At 41.0% G+C, this 13,498-nt stretch overlaps 2 protein-coding genes across 2 annotated transcripts in view; both read left to right on the top strand.

Moving 5' to 3' along the window:
• The window catches only part of LOC121853209 (mitogen-activated protein kinase kinase kinase 13-like), a gene marked incomplete in the record, with an annotated part of 88,891 nt that extends 84,305 nt beyond the window's left edge, over window positions 1-4,586 (top strand). The window contains 1 exon segment of the mRNA XM_042347200.1: window positions 618-4,586. Within this exon segment, the coding sequence (XP_042203134.1) occupies window positions 618-794 (177 nt within the window).
• Window positions 4,587-7,283: 2,697 nt separating this feature from the next.
• Window positions 7,284-12,857, top strand: LOC121853120. The gene is made up of 3 exons (XM_042347062.1): window positions 7,284-7,512; window positions 11,338-11,455; window positions 12,201-12,857. The coding sequence occupies exons 1-3, from the start codon at window positions 7,284-7,286 to the stop codon at window positions 12,301-12,303; spliced, it is 450 nt and encodes a 149-aa protein (XP_042202996.1). The 3' UTR covers window positions 12,304-12,857.
• Window positions 12,858-13,498: the final 641 nt, after the last annotated feature.

The following is a 13,498-nucleotide window of genomic DNA, read 5'->3' as shown; positions in this document are numbered from 1 at the left end:
TAAAACTGTTTGTAGATAATTTATTTACATTGTTAATGCAACATATCCCACCTTTTTATCTCAAATAGCAAGCTTGCTATGACTCATTATGTACAATTATCTCTCGTGTGGCGAGGTGAGTAACAGGCCAGACCCCGAGCATCTCTCAGGAGAGCACCTACTTTAACCCAAGAGTGTTCGGTATTAGAGATTTATTGTATTCTGTATTGTCAGAAGTAGTAATTGCTACCCCTCCGCCCCTTAGTAGAAAGAGCCAACCACGATAAGTAATTCCAAAACTACCGAGCAGCGTTTAGACTTTAAACAGAGGAGGGGGAGAGAGAGAAGGGTTTGCCCGATCGCCCGGACTTCACTTACCATGGCTCCGGCTGCTAGGGGGAGTAGCAATTACTGTTTGTGACTGTACAATAATTCTTTCAGGATGTGAGGCAGAAAGTACAGTTAACTGAAGCAGTGGCAGTATGTTCCAGTGGAATACAACTAGAATTTAGTTTGCATGTAGCATAATAACTGTGATGCAGTACTGTACAGTATCACTTGTTTATTGGCTAATTCTTGGAAGTTTGATTCCATTAATTTTAGTGATGAAGATTGACATATGCTTTGTCTTGTTTCAGAATGGTGCAGGTCCATCCCACGACAGTGATACCTCGGACTCCGAAGAGGACGGAGATGCCATCAGTGTGAAGGCAGTAGCTCCTGTGATTCTACCAGACAACACCTGCGTTGGGGCAGGAAACAGCCCTAACCCTAATATAGAGTCAGTGGGACAAAGTTCTCCTCGTGACTGGTGAATACATAATTATACGTGAGATACAGTATATAATCTCTGAAAGTTTTAGTGGATCGAAAATGATGGTGTGTTCATGGAGTTATACTCTGACATAGCGGTTAACAAGATCTTTAATATTTGAATTTGAATATTCCTATACCATAAAATCAATATTGAGAACTACTCAGTAATATAAGTAGTGAGCATCATATGCATAACAACAACTTGTGGCTACCAGAATATTTTATGTGTACAGTACTCTGAATATTCAAGTGACCATCAAGAATCCCTGTACGTATAAGATTACAAGACAGTTTTGTTTGGAAGCGTTTTCCTTTTGCATGCAAGAACCTCTTATGATATTAACCAGACTATCTCCAGATGTGACACCTCTGAGTGTTCCCAGATAATATGAAATGTTCAATTCTTACATATGTAATATCTCTTACTGTTCAGGAACTAAGGGAATATCAGAAAACGCACATACCTCCTTGTTCCTCAGACAACCTGATGAGCACAGTTGCACAACTTATATATGGATGGCTGATGAAGCATTCTGTTCATAATCAGACAGGATTGTGAAGTAAAATTCAACCATTAAAGATACTGTATTCACAATGAGAACTTACATCAAGTTCTGAAAACTTTTAAAATACGTATAAGATCTTGCAATTGTGGCCATTGACAGATGTTATTGTTCTCCAGATAATATCTTATGATTTATGTGCTGTATTTTATTTAGTTATGCATTCCATATGAAAATTTACTGTTAATGTGCTCAATAAATTTCTTTCTTAATGTTGATCTTTATTGTTATTTGTATATTATAAGTATATAAGACATACACTTTCTTTCATGGTGAAACCAAACATTCCATTATGTTGATAGTTGGCATTTGTACATTATTGTAATTTAAAAAGCTTATTATGGTTGTGTATGTGACTAATGGTGCAGTCATTTGTTAAGTTTACAACTAGCAATTTGGTTGTGTTTTGTCCTGAACTTGTATTCTCTAGTCTGGAGTGCATAATCTCAAATTCTGAAACGTTACTTGAACTGGTAAAAGTAAACATTATGGCTTGTAGGTTATTGGGTAACCAGAACTGCTAGTATATGATGAAGGCAACTATTGTCAGTGGTCAGTGCTGACACTGTATTTATTATTCATAATACCTCCAATTTTAACATTGTAAATACCATCCCAAGTACATTCTTTTCTTATCATTCATAGTACAGTACCTACTGGAAGGGACTAACTTCTCACTATACATAGGTGTTCACTCCAGTGTTGTCTTTGCATCAAATAATGTTTCAGGATTCGGGCATAACCTCAAAATGTTCATACCCCTGTAGGTTCATTATCAAGGAACTGATAAAGATTAATGAGATACCACTCACTTTTATAGTGTTTAATGGGGTTGCGGGAGAGCCTACACCTGGAGTGGTCGGTCCATCTTAGTCTGTATTAATGATAAACGATGGTGACTTTTAAGAAGAAAAAGAAATGGAATACTCTGTACAATTAAAAACAAATCTATGATGAAAATTAATCGAATTACTGTATGGGTAATGCTGGTCATGCCGATAAATATTGTTTTGTGTTGATCATTAATGGTAGGAAAAAATGCAATCAAAGATAGTAAGACTTTCAGTATATATTATTGTGGCAAAGAGGGTTCATGAGGAGCATTTGAGCATCTCATCAAGTATTGTGCTTGGACATCTGTTGTTTATGAGGGGATTATTCGCACAAATCATTGGGCGAGTAAACAAGGTGGCTGCTTTATTTTCAGGCTCACTTTGGCAGCTGAATGAAACAAATGTGACATTTATTGTTTCCATAATAAAGTCACATTGGGGAGAACATATGTCCAAAAGATTTGTCATTGTTTTGATGATGAAATTGAATGTACAAACAACTTATGTTCAAAATTTGCTGTGTGGAAATATATTATGAGCTGGTGTCCGATATCTGCATTTTTAAGGTGATTTCTGCTGAACTAAAGTTATGACGTGTCACTTTAATATACTGATTTTTGTCAGTGATCATTGTTTGGTTGCATGAGATCTGCTGTGTACCTGTGTAAGATACTGAGGTTCTGAACAGTTTTGCTGTGGATGAGGCGTCCAGGTTAAGCAGCTCCGATAGGGGTGGTAACTCTGAATTGTCTATCTGACTCTTGGATCCATATTCCCCATACTCCCATGGTATTTTTGTAACTTGGTCTTAGAGTGTACAGTACACTATTACATCAGTTGAAGCAGCTAGTGCAAGTTCTCTGGGCAGTACACACAGTTATTATGACAACAAATAAATTCTAATAGTGATCATTACAGGATAGTCAGACAGCAGTTTTATGTTATCCTCCCTATGCTGAGCCCAGATAGGTCATGTGTAGATATATTTGTGGGCTGTATGGTCAGCAGAGTAGATGAATGCATCTCCTATAGGAGTTTTATTATGTGAATGGCAGTAAATATAACTCTTATTTAAATAATGAATTAAACTAATTAATGTGTGCGCACAGTTACCTTGACATACTCTGCAGTAAAGGATCTTTTTGTATCAGTTATGGAAAATTAACAGTTAAATTTTTTTTAGCATACTTGAAGAAGTGGTTCATATGAGTTACAGATTTTAAATGGAACAGGATTAAGTTAGGTAACTTAGGAGCTGATAAAATTTGGATGGAAGGACTTTGTTCCGGTTTTAAATTGCTTATGTAAATTTACTGGATGGTGATAGACCAAAAACTATAATTATGGATGGTCCAACTGGAGTAAATTATACAAACTGTACCAGTTTTAAAATTCTATTATTGTACATATTATGTAAATTTTAGAGTGTGAGTAGGTTTGGATATACCCTGTATATATTGTATTCCAGATATTTTCGTCTCCTGTTCATAGCTAATTATGTATAGCACTGTGTTTATTAAGCTTCATTACATTATCTCCTTTTCCACATTATAGGGATTATGAATCATCTGTACTGTATATTCATCTTTCCCTAAAGTCAGTTCTGGAAAACTTCTGATCAGGTTGCCTATCAGTTCACTACCACTGGAAGGCAGGTTTATTATGGAATGTGAGAAATTTCTATGGTAAATTACAAGTCATATTGATTCTATAATTGTTTATTTATTGAATTCTACACTGCTGTTGTTTTCCCATTCATTAAAATATCCTAAATGTAATGGTGCCAAATTCAGTTTGAGTTGGCAGCAGTGAATTTCATTACTATTTGTATAATTTATATAGAATCATGTCAGTGTCTCATTACTCTGTTCTCCCTCCTTCACATATCTCAGTTTTCTAAAAGGGTACAATGAAAGTGACTTAACAAGATATACATTTCTTTGGCTTTGGTATGTCTTTCTCTTGTTTTGTTCCTCCACCCTCCCCAGTTCCTCTTTAAGTTATAACCCATACACACCTTGGTATTCACCCCCTCTTCACAGTCTTACAGGTTATCTTTTGACATACCCTCATAATCATTTTCCTCCCCAAGTCCTCATCACCCATCCTTCACATGACCCTTCATTCATCATCCCCCTGGCATCATCCTCTCACATACCACTCTTTAGTTAGGGCTGTTGTTTATTTTTCTTTCCCTTCAGTACTCAAACCTCTCCCATGATTCTCTACCATCTCTCTCTCTCTCTAGCAAGCTTTCTTTTACTCTCTCTCCTCACAGTTGCCCTCGTTCTCTTTCCCATCATTCTTTCAACCTCAGTATCTCAGAATTACCATGCCAGGGCATGTGTATGCCCTGGGTAAATACTCTACCTTCAAAATAAATGTGAAATACAAATTTATTGTTTGTATCTCCTATTTTTCCTCATATATGAATTATACCAGTACTTTTGGCTCTCATATTTGTTGTGCATTCTGGTCACGTTTTGAATCTTGTGTATCAGTGTCAGAGCTTCTTTAACACTGAGGCTAAATTCAACCATAATCTTCACCAAGATGAAAAATTCTTTACCCAAATTTCTTTAAGGATAAAATCTTTGAGATCCTGTAATCTGAATACAGTAGAACTAAACTCCTATGAAGTCACATTTGATAAATAAAAAGATATAGAATTTACTACAAATGACCTGTGTATAGTTAATAGTGGAACTCAAGTATGCTAAAAACAGGATAACTGCATGAAGATCTTGATAGGACCAGCAAGCTAAGACTAATTGAAAGCCAAAATAAAGGTGGTGGTACAGCGGTAACACTAACAAACATCACAGAAATCCTCTTGGCACTCCAGCTTGTAAGCTGATACATTGTTGATTGGTTGACACAGTGAGTGGGGATAACAACATAGTCTCTAAAGCACTGAAACAGAAATTCTACTTTACTACAGAAGGTCAAGAGTGAGACTCACACTGTACTAGTGTATACTGTATATGCCTCCGCGGCGAGAGGTTTTGTATGCAATATCTACAGTCTCTGAACCAGATTTTTATACTGTATGAAAATCCATCTCTTGCTCGCTGTAGATGCTGCGTTTGTGGTGTAAAATCTTGTTTTTGGTTGGCTTTGATGCCCGATTTTTGGCGAAACTACAGTAGGCTCCGGTATTAACGGGATAGATAAACATTAAGCTTACAACTTCACATGACTATAGGATACAGACACAGTATCAACAGGCTCTGTCCAACTACTACACACACCCACACACACACTGTAGTTATATGTTAAAACACCTTTTGAACAGAATAGAGGAACATTTATAGAAAAGCAAAAACTGTACTGGGCTTCAAAATAGCCTGTTGGGTTGGCCATTTATCCATTAGGTAAATCAGGTAGGTACTGTAGGTAAGTATAGTTTTTTAAAGATTTTTGCCTCATTTCACCACTTTCGTATATCCTTTAAGCTGTAAATGTTAAAACTTTCTAAAAAAAAACATGTTTACGTCCTGAATATAATTAGCAGGGACGCCATACATATGTTGGTGAGCAAACACTGCACAGGATTACAAAAATAGGATATGCCAGCGTCCTGTCCACTGTGCACAGAATTGTGTGACTTGTTTCTATCCAGGGGTGGATCCAGGAATATCAATAAGGTGTGGGTTGGGGAACATGGCGAGCACAGCGAGGCCACCAGATTTTGGGCAGCCTCCCCCGGATTGATTTTTAAATTTGACCAATATCATGGGCATTTTCAGGATATGTGCACTAGATATTAAGAGACATTCTGAGATCAATAGTAAATACTTTTTAATAAACAAAAACGCCTGAGTACAATAAGGCATTTAAGAAAAAGTATTGAAATTTTCTGATGAAAATGAGAGGGTCCGGACCCCCAGGTCCCCCCCCCCCGCTCCCTCCCGAATCTGCCCCTGCTATTTATTTATTTATTTAATCATATTACTAACTCTCTCTCTTACACACTGCATAACCCAGTATATATTATTTATAACTCACTGCTGTATTCTGGGATGCGTATCGCACGGTGGCAGGTGAGTTGCCGTCGACCTCTCCTCTCCCTCCCCCTTGTCTCGACTTCCCCCCTACTGTGCATTTTTCACTAATTAGGACTTTGTTGCACGTTCTCTGTGAGACCCTAATTAGGAAGCTGAAAATACAATGATCGGACATTTTACTTTTATTTTCGGCACCATTGCACACACCTTGGGCCGCCTCAGTCTTTGTACGGAATTAAAAGTTGTACTTTTTCCAACACTTTCCAGGAACTTGTACAGTACAGTTTAGTGAGTTTAAACGAGTTTCTCTCATTCAGATTATATGGTCAACAATGTTAGTATTATTGGTGTTTATAGTTTAATTAAAAGTTGTAAAATAACAAAATCTCCGTTTAATTGAAAATAAAAGGAAAACAGAAGTAATCCACGTTTAATACAGGGTATCTGTAAATAACTAGACAATCAATGAGGTAAGTTCTGCTACTGTCATGACATTGATGCTACAAACGATGTTCTCTTACAATTGCAGAAACACTTGAAAACACACCAATCATTTTCACTGACAGATGCAGCCAGAGCAATTGAAATGTGGAGCGTCAAGTTAGAATTGTTATCAACACCTGAGCTTTAACCGACACACCATTTGAGGCAACCACATTCTCCCCACTTCGTCTCTTATAGATAACATCTTGCTATATCCAAGCGTATATAAGTCACCGCGAGAACTTACGGTAAAGGTTTAACTCTATATATAGGAACAAAGTTGTAGTAGACCACCCCCATCCCACCCGCATTTCGAACACTGTACCTACTGCTGTATCATCAACCTCAGAAACAATAGCGACATCTGGCAGTTGGCTCCAAAATACGAGTTACTGTAAACCTTATTATACATATTTAAGTCGAGGGTGTCAAGGGAAAGTAGTGAAGATAGAGAATCAGTGATGAGAGTGTCAGTGGTTTCAATAAATTTAACGACTGAGAGGGGCAGGATGGGAGTTAATCTCGGTGGGGAGAGGGGGGAGATGGGGGGTTTATCTCGTGAGGAAGGGGGTCAGGATGGTTTATCTCGGTAGGGGTCCAGGATGGGGGGTTTATATACCTGGAGGTCGAAGAGTGGAGGGGGTTATGAGAGTACATTAGAAGTATCTTACCACCTCGAGCAGCAGACAGGAGCTGTGAAGTGTGGAAGAACAAGCGTCTCCTCAGCATCTGTCCAAACAAGACCGGGGACACCACTCCTCTCTCTCGCCATGACAACAAAAGTGATACTTCTCGCCCTCCTACTGACCATCTCCCTGGTGGACTGTTCATGTAAGTCGTCTTTGTTATTATGGTAATGGTCGTATCCTATACAGTCTAGACATACAACCAGTGTCTGCTTAACGTAAATGACGCCTTCCTGAAAACCAAGTGTACGTTAAACGGGTGTATGTTAAATAAGTGTACGCTAAATGAGTGTACTTTAAACGGACATTAACGGTATTTCATTTTAGATCGAAAGCTGTATTTGTTAATGTTATTGTGATAAATATGACCATTATTTTTACTGTAATTATTATTTTCAATTTTATTAATATTAAGATGAATTTTATGGCCATTATTTTTCATTTATGAGTCTTACTAAGTTTTGCTTCTCCTTGTCTCTCCCTCCACTCCTATGTTCTCTCCCTCCACTCCTATGTTCTCTCCCTCCACTCCTATGTTCTCTCCCTCCACTCCTATGTTCTCTCCCTCTACTCTTATGTTCTCTCCCTCCACTCCTATGTTCTCTCCCTCCACTCTATGTTTCCTCTCCCTCCCTCTACCAGTCTCTCCCTCTCTCTATGTTTCTCCCTCTCTCCTATGTTTCTCTCCCTCTCTATATTTCTCTCCCTCTACTCCTATGACCCTACCCCCCTCTCTCCTATGTTCTCTCCATCCTCCTATGTTCTCTCCCTCCACTCCTATATTTCTCTCCATCCCTCCCTATATTTCTCTCCCTCTACTCCCTATATTTCTCTCCATCCCTCCCTATGTTCTCTCCCTCCCTCCTATATTTCTCCATCCACTCCTATATTTCTCTCCCTCCTCCCTATGTTCTCTCCATCTACTCCCTATATTTCTCTCCCCTCACTCCCTGTTCTCTCCATCTCTACTCCCTATATTTCTCTCCCTCTACTCCTATGTTCTCTCCCTTCCCTCTATATTCTCTCCCTCCCCTCCCTGTTCTCTCCATCCCCTCCTATATTTCTCTCCTCCCACTCCTATATTTCTCTCCTCCTACTCCTATGTTCTCTCCTCACTCCCTGTATTCTCTCCATCTCTCCTATGTTCTCTTATATACTATATTTCTCTCCATCTACTCCTATGTTCTCTCCTCCTCCTATGTTCTCTCCATCTACTCCTATGTTTCTCTCCCTCTACTCCTATATTTCTCTCCATCTACTCCTATATTTCTCTCCTCCCTCCTATATTCTCTCCATCTCTTTCCTATATTCTCTCCCTCCACTCCTATATTTCTCTCCATCTCTCCTACTCTTCCTCTCCTCCCTCCTATATTTCTCTCCATCTACTCCCTATATTTCTCTCCCTCTACTCTATATTCTCTCCATCTACTCCTATGTTCTCTCCCTCCACCCTATGTTCTCTCCCCTCCACTCCTATGTTCTCTCCCCACTCCTCTCCTCCACTCCTATGTTCTCTCTCCCTCCACTCCCCTATTTCTCTCCTCCCTCCTCCTATATTTCTCTCCCTCTACTGATCTCCCCTCCCTCCCATATTCTCTCCCTCCCCCCCACTCCCATGTTCTCTCCCTACTCCTATGTTCTCTCCCCTCCCCCTATGTTCTCTCCTCCCATGTTCTCCCTATGCTTCTCCATCCACCCCATGTTCTCTCCCTCCACTCCTATGTTCTTCTCCATCCCTCCCCTCTCCCTCTACCTCTATATTTCTCTCCCTCTATGTCTCCTACTCCCCTCCACCCTCTCTCTCTCCATCCACTCCTATGTTCTCTCCCTCCACTCCTATATGTTCTCTCTCCATCTATGTTCTCTCCTCCAATTCTATGTTCCTCTCCATCTACCTCCCTATGTTCTCTCTACTCCTATATTTCTCCCTCTCCTCCTATGTTCTCTCCTCCTCCTATGTTCTCTCCCCCTCCACCTACTATGTCTCTCTCTCCTCCTCCCTGTTCTCTCCCTCTATAGCTCCCTATCCAGACTCCCTATCTTCTCCCTCTCCCTCCCTCCTATATTCTCTCCATCCTCCTATGTCTCCTCTCCATCTCTCCCTATGTTCTCTCCATCTCCCTATGTTCTCTCCCCCTCCACTCCTATGTTCTCTCCATCTACTCCCCCTATATTCTCTCCCTCTACTCCTATTCTCTCTCCCATCTACTCCTATGCCTCTCCCCTCCCTCCTATGTTCTCTCCATCTACTCCTATGTTCTCTCCCCCTCCCTCCCTATATTCTCTCCCATCTACTCCTATATTTCTCTCCTCCACTCCCCATGTCTCCATCTATATTCTTCCCCCACTCCCTCTACTGTTCTCTCCCTCTCTCTCCCCTCTCTCCCCATGTTGTTCTCTCCCTCCCTCCTATGTTCTCTCCCCTACTCCCTATGTTCCTCTCCATCTGTTCCTATGTTCTCTCCCCCACTCCTATGTTCTCTCTCCATCTACTCCTATGTTCTCTCCCTCCACTCCTATGTTCTCTCCTCCACCTCTATGTTCTCTCCCATCTCCCCATACCCTATAAGCCCTCTCTCCTCCTATGTTCTCTCTCCCCATGTTCTCTCCTCCACCCCATGTTCTCTCCATCTACCCTATGTTCTCTCCCCCCACTCCCCACTCTCCCTCCACCCCAAGTTCTCTCCATCTACTCCTATGTTCTCTCCCCCACTCCTATGTTCTCTCCCCCTCCACCCTGTGTCTCCTCTCCCCCCACCCCCATTTCTCTCTCCCCACTCCTATGTTCTCTCCTACCCCATGTTCTCTCCCTCCACCCTATGTCTCCTCTCCCTCCACTCCTATGTTCTCTTCCTCCCTCCACTCCTATGTTCTCTCCCTCCTCCTATGTTCTCTCCCTCCACTATGTTCTCTCCATCTACTCCCATGTTCTCTCCTCCACCTCTACTCTCTCCCTCATGTTCTCTCCCTCCACTCCCATGTTCTCTCCCTCCACTCCTATGTTCTCTCCCCTCTACTTCACTATGTTCTCTCCCTCCACTCCCATGTTCTCTCCCTCCACTCCCATGTTCTCTCCCCCACTACTATGTTCTCTCCCTCCACTCCTATGTTCTCTCCTCCACTCCCATGTCTCTATATTATGTTCTCTCCCTCCCCCTCCTATCCCTATGTTTCTCTCCCTCCCCATGTTCTCTCCCCCTCCACTCTATGTCTCCCTCCACTCACTCCCATGCTCCCTCTCCTCCTCCTCTCCCTCCACCCCATGTTCTCTCCCTCTACTATGTTCTCTATATGTTTCTCTCCATCACTATAAGCTCTCTCCCTCCATATTACTCTCCCTCTACTCCCCATTTCTCTCCCTCTACTCCCCATATTTCTCTCCACCCTCCCTCTCTCTATGTTCTCTCCATCTACCCTACTCCTATCTATATGTTCTCTCCCTCCCTCCTATGTTCTCTCCCCCCCACTCCCTCCTCCCCCTCCACCCCATGCTCCCTCTCCATCCACACTTCTCTCCCCTCCACCTCTAAGGGTTCCCCCCTCTCCATCCATGTTCTCTCCATCCACTCCTATGTTCTCTCCCTCCACTCCTATGTTCTCTCCCTCCACTCCTATGTTCTCTCCATCCACTCCTATGTTCTCTCCCTCCACTCCTATGTTCTCTCCCTCCACACCTACATGTTCTCTCCCTCCACTCCTATGTTCTCTCCATCCACACCTGTAAGTTCTATATTTTTCTCTCCATGCATTCCGTTCATTACAGTAGTTCCAGAGTTCCTTGTCTCTCCCCATTGACTCACACGCGACGATTTCTTATGTGTTTGCCTATCTATATCACTAGCGTCTCCACCTACTCCTACTCCCATTACTTCCCTTCCTCCTACTCCTACTTTTCCTCCTCTTACTACTACTCACTCACTCCAGCTTTAATGCCCAGAGGAGGGTCGTCAATCTGTGGCTTCTCCTTCAGATAAACGGGCGTGGTGTCATGAAGCAGGCAAGATATATCAAGTAGGAGCATCGTGGCAGCCTCCTAACCAGTGTGTGCGCAGGACATGTGGCGCTGACCTTAGGATCACTGAAACATCGTAAGTTGTCTTGTCATGGGTCAGTGTCTTCCTCTGTTTTTCCATTCGCTGACTGTGGGAGAAATTCTATGTTGTTCTGTTTATTCTAGATTAATTTCTATGTTGTTCTGTTTATTCTAGATTAATTTCTATGTTGTTCTGTTTATTCTAGATTAATTTCTATGTTGTTCTGTTTATTCTAGATTAATTTCTATGTTGTTCTGTTTATTCTAGATTAATTTCTATGTTGTTCTGTTTATTCTAGATTAATTTCTATGTTGTTCTGTTTATTCTAGATTAATTTCTATGTTGTTCTGTTTATTCTAGATTAATTTCTAGAGTTATATTTGTCATTTCTTCTTCACATAAGAACTAAATTCTCTAATGCTAGCTTAACCTAACACTTAATCTAACCTAACTCTACTTAATTTAACCTAACGCTGATGTAACCCTACCCCCCCCTGCCTCCCCCGAAGTAGTATTAGGGTGTGTTAAATCACCAACGATCATGACACCATTGTATTAACAGATAAATAACACGTACCGTTTGAGGTGAGGGACTGTCTTTGAATCAATAAATTACATTAATTATCTTAGCATTTTCTTTTAAGTTTTCATCCTCTTCACACAAGACTGGTAGAAGTGTAGAGATATATAATAGATTCGTAACCTTTTATACAATGTAATTTACTCTTTTGAACTTTATTTGTAAAACTTTTGCGTTAAATATTTTGTCGTTCGTTTTTATCATTTTTTTGTGTTTCAGGTGTGAGGATACACTCGGCGGCGACCCGTACTGTAAGATGATTGGCAGCGTAGGTGTGGGTAGTTTCCCTACTGAGTGTTGTCCTCCAATTGCATGCTACTAACCATACCAACCCCAACACTGAGATCCAGTCAGTCAGAACACCGAGATAAGAAAGCCGTAGCTCTGAAGTGAACAGGGAGATTTAGGGCAAGGTATAGTTAAGAACTGAGATCCACCATAGGAGTCCATGTATATATGGGGGGGCAATGGTGTTCACTGATTGGTCCGTTTCTACAGTCACGGGGCAATGGTGTTCACTGATTGGTCCGTTTCTACAGTCACTACAGTCACGGGGCAATGGTGTTCACTGATTGGTCTGTTTCTAGAGTCACGGGGCAATGGTGTTCATTGATTGGTCTGTTTCTAGAGTTACGATGGTGTTCACTGATTGGTCTGTTTCTACTGTCCCACATCCACCAATTACAAAAGAAAAGAAAACGTGATTATTTTTTGAGAACATTTGGTGACCTCACATAAACGTGATCCCCTTCATCATGACCTTCCCTCAGTCACAGTCACACGTTGGAAGATAAAGTTTGGACACAAAAGGATTTTTTAAATATATTTGTAACGAGGTATTTAGCTTCAATTATGAATACAATATTATAAGAACAATATAGTGTGAATAATAACCTTTACCTAGAAGAAAGTTTATGTTTAGTGTTGATGAAAACTGTTGAAATATTACGTGATAAATCTTCCTGTTAACATTTTTTGACACGCGTGACTCACTACATTGCTGTCACGATCATCCAGCTATGATACAATGATGTGAGTTATTAAGGATGTCACCTTCGTTGGTGAGCTCTGAGGTGACTAAAGAGGCCGATACGGGACCGGCAGTGTCGTCCACAGATATTGCACGTGTGGAGAACTACATCTACTGCGGGAGGGGCGGCAACAGCGTCTTTCCGGCGTTGGCGCTTGTCTACCTCGGAATGCCATCGGTCCTCCAAGCGTTACGATGTGGAGTAATCGTCTCCCAGGTGAAGGTCGATTTAGGACTTTTTCAGGTTTGTCTACAATTTCTGTTTCAATCCATCATTTACATAAACGTCACAAAGGTGTATCTTTAGTATACAAATAATTCACAAGATAAAAATTATTATGTTCTCAGCACAAATGCAACGTGAAGACAAGGTAGGTCGCTAGCAGTGCACAATGATGTTACAAAATAATCAGAGTCGAGTATTAACAAAATCTAACGAATTAAAAATTCTTTACTGCCAGTTTAAAAATCCTCGCCCGTCATTTTT

This window comes from Homarus americanus, unplaced genomic scaffold (genome assembly GCF_018991925.1).
Source record: "Homarus americanus isolate GMGI-L3 unplaced genomic scaffold, GMGI_Hamer_2.0 scaffold32871, whole genome shotgun sequence".
Classification (NCBI taxonomy): domain Eukaryota; kingdom Metazoa; phylum Arthropoda; class Malacostraca; order Decapoda; family Nephropidae; genus Homarus; species Homarus americanus.
This window is presented reverse-complemented; position numbering and strand designations above follow the sequence as displayed.

Bases quoted from the DNA above. Each gene is read 5' to 3' on its own strand.
- LOC121853120 (XM_042347062.1), top strand. From the start codon at position 7,284: ATGGGGGGTTTATATACCTGGAGGTCGAAGAGTGGAGGGGGTTATGAG. The intron at 7,513-11,337 runs GTAAGTCGTCTT...CTTCTCCTTCAG, and splicing joins CTCCCTGGTGGACTGTTCAT to ATAAACGGGCGTGGTGTCAT. The intron at 11,456-12,200 runs GTAAGTTGTCTT...TTTGTGTTTCAG, and splicing joins CTTAGGATCACTGAAACATC to GTGTGAGGATACACTCGGCG.